General features: G+C 43.3%; 1 protein-coding gene across 8 annotated transcripts in view; it reads right to left on the reverse strand.

Moving 5' to 3' along the window:
* The window catches only part of KLF12 (KLF transcription factor 12), a 256,583-nt gene that overhangs the window by 56,743 nt on the left and 181,329 nt on the right, over positions 1 to 18,511 (reverse strand). For 7 of the 8 annotated variants that reach the window (XM_075422969.1, XM_075422990.1, XM_075422977.1 and 4 more), the window contains one exon: positions 10,935 to 10,994. The exons of the other annotated variant lie outside the window; for it this stretch is intronic. In XM_075422969.1, the coding sequence (XP_075279084.1) occupies positions 10,935 to 10,994 (60 nt within the window). The remainder of the gene's footprint in view (positions 1 to 10,934; positions 10,995 to 18,511) is intronic. 8 annotated transcript variants of the gene reach the window in all.

An 18,511-nucleotide genomic window follows, 5' to 3' on the forward strand; every position in this document is an offset into this window, starting at 1 on the left:
GTGCCAGGATGCTTCGTGAGCCTGCCGCTCCCACGCACCTCCGTGTCCCGGCAGCGCTTCCCTCTCCTCTGCCGGAGGGATCGCGGCATCCTTCCCCCGCTGAGAGCGCTGGGGACAGCCCGCGGGGGAGGCGGAAGACAGGAAGGTGCATTAAAAACCGAGAGACCGGGGACAAAAAACAGCGCTCGTTACCAAATCCATCTACCAGTACAAAACCAGCTGCCACACAGTCCCCTGCTCTCTGGGCAGCCGCATACCGTCCAGAACAAAGCACGCTGTTGGCGCCTCCGGACTATTAATAATAGTAAGGTATGTGCTGCAGCGGGAGGGAGAACCACGAGGGGCTGGTGCTCCACAGGGCTGGCATAGGGGATGGCTCTGCTCCAGGCTGCCTGCCCAACGCACTGGAAAACTGGACTTTCCGGGGGCCTCCGAAGGGTGCTTTTCTCCCGCCTGCAGTACTCTTCGGAGGGTTTCTGCCCGGAGTGGGTTGCGCTGAGCCAAATGCAGGTGGGACGTGTTCCTGCTTGCTCTCCAGCCTTCCCAACGGGTACTATGGCCCCTGATGAAACGAAGCTGCTGAGCTCACCCTGACAGATAAAAGCTTCCTCTTCATCCTGCCATGCCTGGGTGGGGTTGATAGAGGTCACTGGAGCCAGCGGTGAGCATCTGAGGAAGAAATCATTCCCACTAGCCCCTTAACCCAAGGGGAAGCAAGAGGGACAGCAGAGCCTGCCAAACGGACCATTCAGGTTTGTCCAGGACCCACTGCAAACGTAGGGATTAGGATGGTCTCACAAGACACAGACAAGAGAAGAGAAAAATTCAGAATGTTTTGATGGAAAACATCTCAGTCCCTGCTAATAGCCTCAAAACCCAGAGGTTTTGAAAGGGGGTAAAGGCACTGAGAAAGGAAGGGGCACAAGTGGAAAAAAAAAAAGGAGATGCTAGTGTCCACCAGTGCACCATTCAGCACGGGGTGACACGTCCAAGGGAAGTGAAGTGTGTATTCACAACGATCTGCTGCACTTCAGGCCTTGGATCGCCTTTAGGTTTCCACACACACGACGTGCCCCTGAGACGCGACGTGTCCCTGCTAGGGCGCTTCCTCCCGCCTCAGATGGCTGACAAACTGCAGAACAACGCACACAGAAACGAAACCCTCGACTGCTGGCTTACTGAAAAGGATTGCAGACGGCTAGCTGCTAGCGGCATTACTAAATATGTTGAAGTTTCATAGCCGAGTTTGCTCTCATTACTGTTTGCGGTTCTGGTTTGGGTACAGCAGGAACGGCCAGGCAGGGCGAACGCCTGCTGTGCAGGGCTGCTGCAACACCTCTTGGTCACCGGCGGAGCTGAGCGAGGCTTCCCAGTTCGTTTCTGCCAGCAGCCTACCCTTGCTGCGGAGCTGCGCTGTGGGGCATCGAGAGGCAGCCCAGCTCCCTACAGAAGTGCACACAGAAAATTTGCACCTTGTATATACGCAGCCTCCAGCTTTCAAACCACTAGCACTGATTCCACAGGTAGGAGAAGCAATTCGGTTTCCGTGTGTACCGTGCAGAAAGAATCTGAGGTAGCATCTATTTTGCAGAGGATTAAGGCTGCCAGGTGTCTATCTTAAAACATCAGCCCGCCTCACGAATGCAAACATGCATTTAGGGTTTCCAGTGACACGTTATCTCACATTATGGTACATGCCAAGGGGTTAACCTAAGCCTTGGAGATATGTTTTGAAACTGGTTTTGTTAAGCCACTGTGTCATGTCCTAAATATAACTTTGTTTTCATAACAATAAAAAAAAAAAACAACCCTTTAGCAGTTTCCTCTGAAAAAAATAATTCTTTGAGGCTGTCCCGAGGATTCCTGGAAGTTTTTCATGTGTTCTAAAAGTTACCTGTCCCTTCGAAGCCTCGCACAGCCATGCCTCCGTGGCGGAGACGCCCAGAGACTGCAGAGCCTGCACGGCTCCCGCACCGGCTGCCCCCAGCTCTGCAGCCCGAGATGGCCCTTCCTGACCAGAGCTAACTCTCCGAACAAGTAATCTCCACGTGGCTTTGCGAGCTACTTCTTGTAGAGAAAAGCTTCACCGAATTGTCACCTCGTTCCAAGCTAGTTCCTCTATAAATAAGAAAGCCCGTGAGCATAGCACCAGAATTTACTGAAATGCTTATTTTCCTGCCACGGTTGACAGAGTGCACGTTACTTCTCAGCAGCTAAAACGATTTTGCCCCTGTTCCTATAAAGGCCCAACCACGGCTTCTCCCTAAGACGGAGCGCACCTCTGCGCTCACACAGCCGATATCCTTTCAGCACTCTTGATTCATGTTTTCCCCTACGACGGCTGAGACGCTCTGCACAGATTTTCTGCTCGGTATGGGGGGGCTGGGGAGGGCGTGGGGGGCGTTAAATCTCCAGAGAGCGGGAGCGGGGCCGGGCAGCCCCTCCGGCGCAGGGTCTCCTGCCCGCTGCCCCGCAGCCACAGTGATCACCTGTTGGTCTGGGCGCTCGCCCAGGCTGGGGCCCAGCGGAAATGACCGAATCGGCCAGAAATGAGAGCCAGCTCTGATTCCAGCCACCCAAATGAGGGAAATGCAAAAACAGATGACGGCAACGTGACCTAGCTGCCGCACGCGGGAGCCAAGAGGGGGTGGGGTAGAAGGGAATGCAGAAAGAAGGGGTGTGCATTGTAAAAAAAAACAAAACCCAACAAACCAAAAGCCAGAAAAAACCCTGAACCACTAAAAAGAAGATCTTCCCTGCTGTTCTTCTCTTTTCGCAGTCAGCACAGCAAAGCCATTAGGAGAGTTTTCCTCCGTACGAACACCTGCCGACAGGGAGAATTAACTGCCTTGCTCCTGCTCCTGCTGGGGACGTCGGACCTTTCCATTTCCCACGTGAGGGACGTCAAAGGGATAATTCAGGTACGCGGCAGAAACAAGCTGCCTTTTCCAGACCGGCTCCCCTCCGTCCTGCGCAGCGAAGCATGAACCCTTCGGAGATCTGTCGGGAATTCTCCTCGCCCGTGACAACAGGGCTCAGCGAAGCCTCTTACTTGGTATTTGGGTGAGCTGCAATGCTGTGCAGCAGAAGGATTAAGCGCCACTCGCCGCTCGTTTTGTTATTCCAGGCAGAAAAGCAGCTAAGTAACCCAACAGAAAAGGTAACCATCACTAACAGTATTTAAAACAGAGGAACGCTGCCTTTTAAATGATAAAAATACAAGCTAATTACGCATTGCATTTCCAGATATAACTAGTTTCATACAAGCTCCTGGAATCCACATTTACTCGAAGCAGTAACCACCCTAACATCCAAAATTTCTCACCAAATTTCTCTGGACTCTTACAGAGTCCAGCGACACCATAAATGCATACTCTCTCAAATAGATTAATAGGTTTTAAATGAGCTGTAAGAGTTTTTTTTTTTAACCAATAATTTTCAGAAACAATAACAATTAAAGTGGGAAAAACCTAATTCTTAAAAGGAAGTTTTTTCCCTCTCCGAGAGCAATGGAATGGGTCTCCAGAGCTTACTTCTTCCCGAGAAAACACTTCATGAATAATCAATGCACAGTCCAATTCCTCAGCAAGACCAAGCCTTCAAACACACCCAGTATTCCGCAGTCTCTGTGACTCTGGACTGTAACGTTTCTTGCCTTGCCCTCCCTAGTTTCTCAAGCTTCCTTTATTTCTGCTCTTTCTAGCAACTCGGCAGGTAAGCAGAAGCAAAACTCGAGCAGTGGGAGCAAGCTGGGGCTAATTTGCACCTTATGAATTATTCAGGCCCTCCTGATTCCTGCACCTGCACCGAGGCAGGAAGCTTGCGAGGAACAGTCATTACTCTGCTCTCGGGTTTGCACAAGCTCGGTTACCACTCAGACACTGTGTTCTGTAACCAAGGGCTTCAGGTCTTATATTAAGCAGTGGAAATGGGAGGAAAAAAAATAACCTCGCGTTGTGAAACCCTGCCTCTGCTGCCCCAAACCCAGGATAATCGTTCAACCCCTTCCGAGACAGACGAATTGTGGTGTGTATCAGGCTGCTGAATTCATCCCACATACGCTAATCCGGATCAGAGCATCAGCAGAGAAAAAACGAATGTGTGCACGAGCTGGTCCTGTCAGATATTTACTCAGCTGTATTAGGCTGCACGTTTAAACTTCTCCCTAGCTCAGCAGGGAGTATTTCATGTGCATCAAGTATTTCACATGCTAACTTGATCATTAAGGCATCCTTCTCCACAGATACAGCACAAATAAATTCTCTCCCTGGCATTCTGGCTAACATCAGAGGTACTAACAGTTTAACACTGTTGGAACAGCCTATATCGCACTTTCAACAGGAAGGATGTAATGAGCAAATAGGTCTTTTCCAGCTTCATCTACTATTATCTTGGTAAACAGAACGTGACACCTAACTGCAAATCCAGATGCGACCCATGAATCCAGACAGCCATTAAGAAAATTTGCAGAGAGCAGATACAAACCAATTAGCGCTATGAACATTTTAAGATAACGATATTGGTTTTGAGTTAATACGCTCAGACAAATAGATCTAAAAGTATTATGCAAATTCAAAGCAGCAAACACCATCTTTACTGTATCTCATGTCCACAGTTGCACTGAGTATCTTTGGGTCTTGTCCTTTATTAACATGCCGTCACCAACAAGTCTTCCCATTAAAAGATCATCTCATTAATCCCAAGCAGCTAAGCATCATGCTTTGATTGATTCGGTAAAACAGATCTGTGGCAACTGATAAAGAAACCTCTTTAATCCTCTCTTCCAAAATAACAAGTCAAACACGAGTGTTAAGCATTCAGAAAGGTACAGTCAATCCTTATCAAATCTTTGCTCTTCTTCTTTCTACACCTAAAGAAGTTAATTCATTTTCCTTTCAATGAGGAATGCACGACTGGTCCTATGCAGCTCTTATCTCATTCCTATCCAGTAACAGGTACTCTGGCTCTTTTTTAAGGTATTTCAATCGGGCATGTAAACATGTTTTATTCTTTGATGCTCTTTCATTCAGCATCATTAATCCCCAGCATGAAATCAATAGACTTAAAACATTTAATCACGTGAAAATGCAACATAAAGATCCACCAATGACTTTGGCTGATCACACACACTGAATAGCTTGCAAGTTGGAAACGATGCCTTTTTTTGCCTTGGGAATCAGCACACCCTAAGCTAGTCTTCCACTGAAGTAAACAGATCCTCTCTCAAAGTATCTGCCGTTAGGTAAAAAAAGAAGCTGATAAACAAAACATGGGATTTTCTTTCGCTCTGTCACTTTTTTTCATCCCTTGCGGTCACATTAGCCTTATGAGAAATACTTACGCTTGTTTTACCACAACCTCTTGACAGTATGCATGTTTAAAAAAGTTTAAAAACAATTGCAGTAACTGGATTACAGAATGTACTGGAGGCACAAGAGAAGAGAAAAACATCTTTGCGGCTGTTTATTTTCCTTTTTTAACAGCATACATAGTTTCTCTGCTTGAAAAGAATGCATAAGGGACAAAAATCATAGTTGCTTTATTTTAAAAAAAAAAGAAGATAATTTTCTCTACCTTACACATGATTTCCAAAGCCACTCCAATACAGAAAGTGACAAGCATCTCTTTAATGGGGCAGCAATTGTGGCTGAGATGTAAAAACAAAGTACAGACAGAGCCATCCTTTGATAGGCAAAAGGGCAGAAACAGGTAAGCAGGGAAAATGAATACTCTGGATGATGGAATAACATCATTAATTCTACTACATTGAAAAGCACTGAAAGCTTGCTCACGTGAAAGGAGAATATATAGTTTGGAAAGTGAAATACATGGAGCAGTGTGGAAACCGGCATGCTGAAACCCTGATTTGGGAGGTAGGCACCCAAAAGCCTTCCTAGGTCCATGACTGCATTCCCACCCACTGTCCCATGAACAGTCCTACCCAGAGTGTCCCTAAACTCATGAGGTCCTTCACTGTTAGATGGAGCTTCTTCAGGTACCTACCACAAGGCGTGTGTTCACACATGCTCCTTCTGGCAGGTGCCCATTTTCCACCTACAGGCAGGGCAACGTCCTGACCTTTGCCCTTGTCTTCTGAAAAAGCCCCAAAAGGCTGGCAGAGTTTTGGAGGCAGTGGCACTGGCAAAGTGCTGTATTGTAGCCTCGTGGTCAGGTAATTTGCCCAGGCAAGTAAGGATTTTGGTTGTAGGACCTTCTCAGACAGAAGGGTGGGTCTGGCATCTCCACCATCCCAGGAATAACCTGGCTATAAGGACTCGGAGTCTTCCGCATGAGTGTCCATGGAAACAAGGCTGCTCTGCAACCAGGAATGCAAGAACCACAGGGCTAAAAGGTTGGCCAGAAAAGGGGGATCCTGGCTCCATACTAGAAATCTGGGCACTCAGCTCCAAGATGGGAACGGTGACAGCTCTGTTTCAGTGTCCACAACTATTTCTGTCCTAATGTTGCTCCAGGGAATGCAGACTACAGCCTCAGTCCTGTCCACGCCCAGGTAGGATTCAGGCTCTTCTTGTCCACTCTGCTTCCCATCCTCTGATTTCTGTGCTCCTGTCTACACCACAGCCCATATTCTATAAGAAGGGAGATGAGATACTCCACTGCTCCCCAAGTATCTCATCTGATTAGGCCTGTGCCAAGGATCCTAACGCTTAGAACACCTCTGTGACCTCTATGCTGAGAACACAAAACTCAGGTCTCCTACTCTGTTGACAAGATAATTAACAAAGCTTTCCTGCAAAAGGTAGGAATGTTGCTGCTGCTGCTGCCAGCTTGGTTTTCAAAAGAACCACACCTGCTCCATTATCATCCAGAAAGGGCTATGTGGACTACCTCTGAGTGAAATGGGTGCTTTTAGTTCCTACTGGTTCCCTGTATAGTCCATAACAACTTATCTAATGTAATTGGGCTGTATTCCTGCGGAAGCACTTCTGTTCCCTAGGCAGTCAGCGAAGAGGAGTATACACCTAAACCAGACGGGTAGGGTCTCTTTTTTGGTAGCTCCTGAGACAAGCAGCTGTCTCCAGTGATTACAATGGGGAATTCAAATGCTTTTCCTCAGAAGCCAAATCACCCTGGAATGCTTAACCTTGACATACAGGTGGAAGTTCGTTGTCAAGTTAGGCAGAAGTGATTTTTGGTGAAGTGTTAAAAAAGTTTTGTGACTCTGTTATAGATACCACTGCCTCCAGTGTAGTACAACATACTACAGCTGAGTGAGGGAATGAAAATTTCATGGCAGGTATGACTAATCTGTACTTTACTGTAAGTGTCTGAAATCGTAGTGACCTCCTGATTTTGCAGTTTTTCCCACTGAAAGTAATGTTTATGCACTGAGCTGCATGGAGAAAAAGGCGTAGATTAGTGAATAACTTCAAATGCTTTGGCTATCCTAGATGCATTAATTTTTCATTTCTGAAAAAAAAAACCACAACCCAAACAAAAACCTGAGGTAAAACTAAAGCACGTAATGAGGACATTCCAAATCAGGCAAAGAGAAGATCAAGCATTTTCTTCTGGCAGCACTCTTAATTATTACCAGTAACATCCTATTTATTATCACCATCATTATTCTTTATCCCTTTTCTTTAAAAATGATCCAGATTGTCTCCCCAAATGTGTATTTTTTTTTCCGTTAGACAGAAGTTAGATTCACTCACGGCTGAAAGCAATCAAAGTTCAGACATAAGAAATCCATTTTTTTTAAAGCCTGTGCTCTGTAGTTACAATTTGGTCCCAGAGATGAATTGCAAGTACAGACTTGGGCCTTACATTCCTACTGACTGAATGGGAATCCTAACAAGTGAAACGGTGTCCTCTGCTGTGCTTATTTTCTTTTCGAACTGGTGACATATGAGAACTACTGCTTCAAGTTAAGTCTTACAAATGGCAGGAATAAAACAGAACAGTGCAAACGTTTGTCTTTGAACAGTGGAGAGTCAAAGCAAACTAAGGTGCAAATGGTGTCCGGCAGGGTAATTCGGATCAGGACAGCCATCCAACTCCACAGCAGCTTGCCCCTAACGTAGCCCCAGAGGCAGTGCTACAGCTGCCAGCTAGAAGCCAGCCAAGCAGCCAGCAGAGGTGCAAGCCAAGCAGCCCGCCATGAACCCACAGGCCAATGCAGAAAAGCTGTAGTCCAAAATTTGGCATCTGGGTCCTCCAGCTGCCAAACATCTCCCATCTGGCTGAGCCCGTGGGACAAGGTGTTAAAAAGAAGACCAGGGGTAAATTATGCAAGAGCAAAAGCAATACCATTTGCAAGACGCCGAGGACGAAGAGGCACGTTGTGCCCGCCAACGTCTGGAACCCTCTCCTAACACCACTTTGTCACCAGTGAAACGGTGGATCAGGGCATTTCTGGATGAGGGGAAGCAGGATGGACAAAATGCTCAGCATTTTACAGGAAAAGAACAGTTAGACGTGGATGAACTGGAGCAACAGTACCAGCCTGTGGCCATCCACGGAGGTCAGCAAAACATTTGTGCGAGATTGGTTTTGATTGAAACTTAACAGCTTTTATAGATTTCATGAGCCCGACAAAAAAAGGGAAAGGAGCCTACAAAAAATGTTTCTTCAAGACTTTGTGATCTGTTCTTTTCCCCTGGCACCACAGAGAAAATCAAATAAGAATGTTTCTGTACTTTCATAACCAGAATACTGTAATTTTGAGTGTAATTTTATGGTAGAATAACTTTCTTGAAATTTAGTGGAAAAAGATAACTTTAGTAATACAAATTGAAAAAATTCAAATTCAAATTCAATTGCCTGAAAATTTGGCATGCATGAAATTTCATTCCAATGAAATATATACACTCACATAGCTATATTTAATTGTGGCAGAATTCACTTCTGACGAGCAGTTAACGTTCCTAAACTGCAATAGCTCCGTACTCCAAGAAGCAAGACCAGCTATTGTGAATACTTCCAGCAGCGTGAGCAATTTTAAGTGTGTCGTAAGAATTCATACTTTCAAATGATCCACTGACTTAAATATTCATCTCACTGGTCTCATTTCCACCTTTCACTCTACAGATAGGTGCACATGGCCTAAATGAGGTTTGACAGATGTGACTTTCTTGAACAATTTGATCCTTTATTTTAAAAAGACAGAAGACCCTATGCATCTCTTCCAAGTTTCTGGTTTTATTAGTGGCTATTTGGCTTGCCAAAATATTACTTTTCAGTCTCATCTCACTGCAGTCAGAGCCAACAAACTTTCAGTGGTTTAGGAGTGGTGCATGAAATGACTAACGCCATCTTCTTCTACATCTAACCATGCACGTTGTTCAGGGGACTTCATTAGTAGGATCTCATTTTCATTGTTACGGTATGTGTAAACTCTACGTATAAATCCATGAGCAAAATACAAGAAGAGCAAAAAACTGACAACACAAGCCTCTTTCATGCAAATGCTTCTTGTAGAATAGAAGCAAATATAATTGGTGATTATAACGAATACTATCACTAATTTTGGCTAAAGGGACCTGTATCCAAAATTTTAGCTAAAATACAGATTTATTTTAGAAACATAACATTTCAGGACACTAGTAGGCTCTTCAGAATAACTTCTGAAGTTGCGCTGATAATTTCAATCAGATCAAAGAAAATTCTAAGGATTTTTTGAAGACCAACGTATCTTCTCAATGCACCAAATTCTCAAATTCTGTTAATAATGCTACATTTTTATACCCGAGAAAACTTTGTACGGGCTTTAACAGAGAAGTTGCTGCTGTTGCTGCTACTTTGAAAATGTTTGAGTAACACGATCCTGAAAAATTTTAATATAAATATACCAGCTGTAATGCAATTAACTGCAAATTGGAGATACGACGAGATTTGAGGAACGATTTCTGTATTTGACTACTCATTAGCAATTTGAAAGTGTAATTGCTCTTAAACATGCCGTCTTCTTAATTTTATTATGAAGCTTAGATCTACTTATAAATGTGAAGAATTAGAATTATTCTGCAGCATATTTGCTTATACTGAATGTATGCTGTTGTTTTTCCTTATGTACTCCACAGACGGAGAGCCACAGACTACTAAGAGTCAATAAAGCAGTGAGCTGATGGGTTTACACTTGTCACACAACGAGCACGACTCCAAAGGAATCTTTTTAAGGGCCCGGAAAACAAACAAAAGAAGGAGGGAGGACAAACAAACAAGCAAGCACACTGAGAGTAGACATTTCATCGCATACTATTTTAAAACCCAATAAAACAACAGCAATGAATCCAACAAAAACGAATTCTGTCAGCGTTGGTACATCCCTTCTGTCATACATGACATCACTTCTACTCGGGCACGCGAGGCGAACCCAAGGCACCTTACAGCATCACAACACTCGTTGGAACCTCCCAGTCCCCCTCCCACTGGACTTGTGTGTAAACTCTGCACTCCAAAGCAGAGCATCTACCAGGTGCATTATACAGTAAGGTTTTAAAATCTTTGGCTCCTTGAAAAGCAAGCAAGGAGACGTTTACAAATACCTCTTCCTACATTTTACAGCTTTGCCTGTCAATTATTTCATGGTAACTGGCAACGACCCATTATAACATAAGCGATGTTGATTCACATTAACTTTGTGTAAAAGGAGGTATTGCTCAATTTCAGTAGACTATTTTGGACATTTTTAACTTCATTATCAAACATCAGACAGGATTTTTTTTTTTTTCTGTTCTCGTATGTTAGTCACTGGGATTTGGAAAAAAAATTGCAGCTTTCCCATGATGCACACCACCACCCTCCCAGTCCCCAAATATAAAAAGCAACAGCAAAAATCAATGTTGGACCCTGCCCAGCCCCGAATATCCCCCAGCCATGACATGAAGAGGGAAAGAAAGCTGAAAAGCACTGCTACTAGACTTTGTCAATAAAACAGAACATTATATAATACACAATAAAATGCTTCATACCTGGAGTTGAAAAAACGAAAAGGGTTAACAGCTGACCTGGCACAGCCCCACATGCTCTCTCTGGAAATTGAACACAGACAATTAGGAATTTTAAGTTACCCCAAACAACTGCAGGGGACTTAAGACAAGCTTGAGGAACACTTAGTGCAAAGTAAGCACATAGCCTCAGTGTGGAAGGGACTTTAGGATTTTCCCATTTGCTTGAAACTCCTTCTTAAACTGAAATTGGTCTGTAGAGGTCCCAACTGATGCTAAGCAACTCACAAGGAGCTCTGCCATTAATTCGCATGGGAGCAGAGACAAAGTTTAAGGGCTTAGGTGTCACTTAGTGGTAATTCTGGATCACAGTGGATCATATTTTCTTATTAAAAAATAATCAGCGACCAAGACCAATCTAGAGCAGGCAGACATTGCATGAAGAGGAAACAGAGGCTGGACTGAATGTCTGCTTCCAGAATTCTACTGCTTAAGTAATATTATTCCCAACACATCACTGAAAAACCTAGCTTTTAATGCTTTTTACTTAAAACTGAGACTCCAGGGAAAACAGATAATCTTCTAGAATATTATTTGGAATATTGAGCAACACAAATATACGATGTCATAGCTGTATAAACTCCTATGTTGGGACTTGGACTATGGGGAATGCTCCTTTTCACTGACAAATTCTGAGCATGTGCTCAGACAAGAAGCATCATACAGCTGGCTTTTGGAAACAGCTCCACCACGTTAGGAAAAAATAAAAGAAAAACCTGTAGAAAGCCAAGTCCATGAATAACCCCCTTCAGTCCTTCTCTCTGTGGTTTAGACCTCAATGTACCATAAAATTAGTCTGAGGCCAACGCCCAAGAATCTAGCAAAAGTATTAGAATAATAACATGAATCATAAAAATGTTCTAGGCACAAGAGCAGTTGAACACATTTGTGCTGAAAACACTTTGGATCCTTTATAATACTCAATTAAAATGGTTGGCATAGTAATTGTTGAAAGTGAAAAGGAAATTTTCAAAGCAGCTTCTCTTGATTTATATAATTTCACTTTCCATTGGACTTTGGAAACATACAGATAATCTATTTTCTCCCAAGATTTTGCACTGCATCTTTCAAACCTCTCACATTTCCTTGCTTCAAGTGTACAGTAAATATTGGTCTTCTTTACTGTTTTCTTGATTTTGCCATTTTTTAAATGATAAACTTCTGATGACATAACTCTGGTATTGAGATGGCAAAATCATGTAAAGGATTTTCATAGTAAAGTCTCAGTTATTAGCTCTGTCACAGCCTGACACTGTTTTTTTTCCACCCTCTTTTTCCACTCTCCATGTAGAGTCTTTTCCTTCTTCAGAAACATATCCAGGTACCTGTCCCATGGTATCACTAGGTACAGATTTTATTTCACAGTTGCATCAGTATCTAATCAAAGGTCACTGCGACAAAACCCATTAGCCCTCATTTGAAATTATTATGCACTGGAAAAATGGCAACTGGAAACCTAACACTGACCGTTCTCTCCCATGTCAATGAATTCATAATCATCTCTGTGTCTTACTGTCTTATTAGAAAAATATTTATTCCCAAGGCTGATACAAACAGCAATACATTACCCAGAAGTCACGACTCTAAATTTTGTACACTTGTTTTTACAAAGGTCTCTTTTAAACAACTAAGTAATGGGGCAGGCAAAAATGCAGTTGGTAACGATGATAAGCATCCACACGCTGAATTTTTGTCGGTGGGAAATTCAGCGGACAACTAAAACTCTGGCTAGAATCTACAGTATCCAGGCACTGAAGCAAAAGACACCCAGACATCCTCCAACTAACTTCACAGACACCTAAAACTTAACTATGCTCCTCTCTGTTTGGTCTGATAGCCAAATGGCTGTGGCCTCCCACCCAGTATCTGCTCTGATGCAGAAACCATGGAGGGAAATGCCCAACCCTTGCCTCTGGGACTTGAACTGTGCTACAAAAATGGCTAAACCACACCTGACAACGCAGATTCAGCATGAAAGGGATCTGTAATACTCACTTCCCAATCCAAAATACAAGCGTAGGAGGAAAAAGAAGAAGACAAGGACATTGTAGGACCACTGCTGGGTATCTTTTGTATCCTGGTCTTGCATTCCAGAATTGGCAAACGTAGGTATCTGGCTTCCGGAGTCAGTGCTCTAATCACTAGGTTTTTATGCCAGGTGTGGGTGGCTGCACCACTGCTGCCGCTGGCCGTCATATTTTTAAACAAGAGTGAAGACTGGTAGGAAGAGGACAGCATGCTCTGAGTTTTAACACAGGTAGAAATAGGTAAGCTCAGAACAAAGCACTTGATCTTTTCCACAATGAGAAGCTGGGAATGTAAGCTTTTTTTTTTCCCAAACTGTATTTTAATGAACAACCACAGGTCAGAAGCCCAAGCTCCACAGAGAGCAGAGATGACTCACAGCCAAGCACCTAGCAGGTAAGCGGAGCCGGCTCTAGGCAGCTGGTTGCTCTGCCCACTGAACTTCAGAGAATTTAACTCTGCGTTGATTATATTGTGGGAGTGCTGATGCCTTGCGTAGGTGCTCTGAAACACTGCTGGAGCCAATCATCTATTTTATAACCTCACAATGCCTCCACCAGACCCCCCCAAAGCAGGCAATCTGCATCTCGTCCCAAGTGCCCGTGTTACGGTTCATCTTGGTTCTGGGCACCTGCAGTATTTCACGCGTGTTGCGAGCATGGGGGGATAGCGGTACCTCTATGCCGTGCAGTATATTGACATGGATGTATCTGTTACAGAACTGCATGTACTTGGTAGTGCCTCCCAAGCAAGAGGAAAAACAAATTTTATTTTGACAATGCCTTTGCAGTGGCAGAGAATCTCAGAAACGATGTGGTGATATGGATAGCAAGTCGTTCGGAAAGCGAAATACTGAGTGCAAAGAGAATCAACCTGTTCAGCAGAGTAAATAATTTTCAGCAAGTAATTTACTATACAACATTACCCTGTCGCTCTGCTTTTGCAACTTTTATGACTGAGATTTTGGTCATTATTCCAGTTCCTCTTGTGAACTTATAAATGGTTTGACTCTTTGGCCCTGATAAGCAACTGATCACAGACATAGCAACGGCCGTCAATTCTTAAAAGAAACACCATGGTAACTTCTGTGTGAAGCTATCTGTCTATCTGACAGCACTGCGTGTCCCTGATTTACCACGCAGTATCCCAGCCCTATGCTAAACATTGTATTTTTAACGCAAATAATTGGGGGAGATGTTTTGACAAGACAGACTCCTGCTGACTTTTAACGAGTACATAAATGCAAATATTTCTTTTCATGCCTGCAGCTTCTGGTCATTACCAGGTTATTTCATTTTTCAGGCTCTGACTGCAAGGCTGGAGATTTCTGCCAGCAGCAGATGCTGTAGGCAGGCCTTAGGATGAGCACTTTTTTGGGCAGCCTGTGACCTCGGTACCTGCCAGCTTGCTCTGTACTGCCCGAGCTTAGCGACACGTGCTGGGCAAGAGAGATTTGGCCATCGCTGCCTCCCTGTGAACCACCTGGGGCTCTTCCTTGTCTTCTGCCTGCCTCGGTTTTTATGTTCCCTTGCACCGCTCTATCCCATGGTAACTCAGTATATCTCAGAAGGATAAATAAATCAAAGCATGACCTAAAACTTTGTTCTTGATGCATCTTTTGTTTGTCACGGCTACAACCACGAAGGTGCTCGGTTTGACTCTGAAACCTGTGGCTATCATCACTTCTGACACACCTTAGGATTAGAGGCCATTATCTCAGCCACTGTGTTGCTTTACTCCTTGTTTCAGCCTCCAGTTCCTTTCATTTTGGCTAGGGTAACTTCAGATGCATGGTGGCTTTAAGCTCCGGTTATCCTTTTCTTTATGTGTCCAAAATAGTAACATATGTCCTCAGCCACATACACATGGAGAACGACACCTCCTTGGCACACAGGCTCAGCACAAAAAAACTCTTCCATATCCATCATCCAGGAGCTTCTTTTCACTTCTCTATATATCCAGCCTAAAAAGAGCTCCCTGTGAGAAATGAGGTTGCAGTGGAGTCACTACTAGTGAAAGGGGATTGAACTAATGAAGGGGAAAACCTAGCACAATCTTTTCCCATTGTGGAGGAAAAAGGAAAATGGCAGAACAAACGTGGAGTTTTTTTTCAGATTCCTGTGTTCACACGCTCACTGAATGATGCCTTGCTGAACAGTGTTCCCCTCTTAACAGTGCCCTCCTTTGCATGCAGTTTACATACCTGTGACCTACACAACTTTTGTTTTGTGTTTTTGCGTGCATTGATCTGAACACTCAGGAAACATTTTTCCATAAATCAGCATAAGCACTGCTAGCAAGATTTAATTGTGCTGCATGTTTGTCTGTCAGAAAATCACAGGAACTGCCTTATGGAAAAGGAAAGATAAAAACTTATCTGATCTAGATAATGAAAAAAGAAGTAATTTTGGCTCAAGTGACAGCAGAGGACAATGTTCCTTCTTATCAGTAAGTCAAGGTAGCAGTTGACTGAGGTAGTTTTATTGTGGCTTTTTCTGGCAGTGTTCTGCTATCTAATCCACACTGATGAATATTTGCTACGGCTCTGAATTTCTTAATGCGGACAGCTCTGCCTCTGCGTTCTGTGCTGATTTAGAAAGAAAAAAACAGAAAAAGCTGAATAACGAATCACTGGGGAAACAGCTGCCAAATAGATGTACAAACTGCTAACTGGGTAGCAGTAATGCATAATGTTATTCGGTGTCATGTTCTTCAGGCAATTACACAATGCCTGCCTCCCTATCAATAAAATGCATTTCACATATCTAACCACTAATGACTCAAGCTTCACTCTGGAGCAACACATTGTAGCAGACTAAGCATGGGACTACAAGTCAGACGTTCCTGATCCCAGCTCATCCTCTGCTTGGCTGCATGGCCTTGAGCAAGTCACTAACCTCTGCATAATTATAATATTTGAACATGTAGGGGACCTGTACAATTTCATTAGTTAATGTCTGCAAAGCACTCCAAAGATAAAAAGTGCTATATGAATTATAATCATACTGTATTGTTTTGGGGCATTTTATTCCAATACACATTTGTGTAAACATGTTTAGTGACGTAAAACCCCAATACTGGCAAAGCTTGATAACTACCTTGACATAGTTGGCACTTCTTAGACTAAAAATTCAATTAATTAGCAAATTTAATCGATTTTTGAGAACAATTATATAAAACAATTCAATATAGACACTGAACTGAAGCTGGGAAACAAGATCTTTGAAAGTTTGTGATGGATACTGGTAATGAAAAAGGCTTAGAGAAAGGTATCTTGTGAACTCATACACGTTACAGATACCTCTTGCTGCACCATGCTGGTCCCCAAAACAGCCTAAGTGTTGAGTTACTTTTTTCCTTTTTAGCATTCACACTTTTGCTACAGTTTTAAGACTAACCTTAAGACCCAGTGAAGTCAATGGTAAAACTCCTCCAGACTTTAGCAGAGCCAGGATTCATTGGTTCTTCCAGTTTATTGTGAACTTAATTTAAATACTTCTCTTAAAAGGAAAATAATACTCCTAGCAATGGTGTGATAAAATAGTTATTGAAGAGCAATGTCTAGCACTTCAAAGTGATTCAAAAGAAGAGAACAGACACCTTAATGGCCATGTGTCCTTGCTCTAAATTCATCCACTCAACAGTCATGGTAACTTACTGTTATAGGGGGGTAGGAAAACATAATTTTGTGTAGACCGAGCTAAAAGGACTTTCATTTTCAAATTAGCTTTCCTCAGGGAACAACTGGACAATATCCCTATCTCCTAACACACCATCATTTACACAATATGACCCTTTCAAAGCAGGCAGCAATGTCAGTTTCTTTGTAGAAGCTGCTTTTGATTTACAGTTGCCGTCCACCTGGCACTTGTTCCTAATGATTGCTGGCTGATGGGAAATCTGTTATCCTGGCAAAAGGCTCTGGGGCATATACCAGCAAATGTCCACACCAAAAATCCTAGAATCTCTGTGCATGTACAGAATGGCATCCTTTGATTTTACTGCCCAACCGTATTGAACCTTTTTTGGGGTTAAAATGTCCCATGTGCAAAAAAGAAAAAAAAAAGAACTTTTTATAATAGTATAGGTCCATTTGGATTACTGAAACCAAAGGCTCATGGTTAGTGCCTAAAGAGCAATTCCCAAAGCTATACAGGGCTTTCAAGGTCTTGCAGCAGACATCCTTAATACAGCTTTAGGCACATTCGTTTTTATCTACAAATAGAGGATTCTGAGCACTGAAATTCTACTAGAAAAAAGTTTGTGAAGTGCCATATAAATACACTGTAGAAGTCCGTACTTCTTTAGCAAGTTGTTTGAACCTCATGTTCTGAACCTCAGGAGAAATCACACCTACAGTAGTCACATAGGCCCAAAGTTTAGATGCAGTGGTTTAGTTTCTTCTTGAGTCACAGACTTTGAGCATGGGCTTAGAAAATCACGTAGAGGGGGATTCCTCACATATAAATTCAGCAATGTTAAGGTTTGTCACTCTCCCTAGGCCATTTTTCCAGGCTCCCTTGTAACCACTGGGGAAGGCAGGCACCTCCAAAAGGCCGATGATCACAACCGATGAGATGACTGGACCTAGAAGCATGCACATCTCTCCACTGAGGAAGTCCAAAATACTTGAGCCTGACTTTCAGATAGATTAAATTGTGAGAGATGAACCTTGCTGCAAGGATATATCCAAACTGGACAGTCCAGTATGGCCGAGAGTTTCCCTAAGACAGCTGAGGCACAGCTCACCTCTGCCAGCTCAATGGTGCCCTTGGGTCATTAGCCAACTTGGGACCCAGCAACGCTTCCCACTGCAGAAATCTCGTCTTTTCTGCCACAGGATACATATCTGAGGCTGCTGACAAGAAATAAACCAAAAGTAGGACAGAAACGTCCCTGGAATAGCGACACAGTGGGGGCATCAACCATAATACAGACGACTGCCTGCCTTACAGGGCCCTGTGTCACCATTGTCTTTCACTTTCGTACCTGTATACACACCTCTCCTATTAATTATTAACTATTAATTATTAATTATTATTAATTATTAATTACTAATTTATCTCTTATTAATGTTTAATAAGTCAGTTCAGTTTGTAGAGTGACTCTCTAGGAGGCTGAGGAGAAGCCCCAACGCATTAACAGCCTGTGGTGAGGTGGGAGGCCCACGGGCAGTTCTGCTTTCTGAGTCTGGGGTCCAATTTCCCCCCAGGAGCACTGCAGAAACCATGCAGTCTTCTGCTCTAAAGCCTTACTGCTATGGAAAAACGCATCCCAGACTTGGGAAATCTTCATGAGAAAAGTAAAATTGAAATTGACTTATTCCCACGATTTTGCTTCAGACAAATTAGCATTCTGCAGTAAAAAAAAAAAAAAGCTTTACTGAGAAATTCTGGACAAGCACGAGTCAGTTCTCCATCTGTAAAATCACCATCCAATTGTGTGCCAGTTTTAAAATGAGCATTTGTTCACGGCGGGCGGATGTACCAGAGGAGAGAGAGGCAAAGTTCACACAA

This window comes from Opisthocomus hoazin, chromosome 1, assembly GCF_030867145.1.
Source record: "Opisthocomus hoazin isolate bOpiHoa1 chromosome 1, bOpiHoa1.hap1, whole genome shotgun sequence".
Classification (NCBI taxonomy): Eukaryota; Metazoa; Chordata; class Aves; order Opisthocomiformes; family Opisthocomidae; genus Opisthocomus; species Opisthocomus hoazin.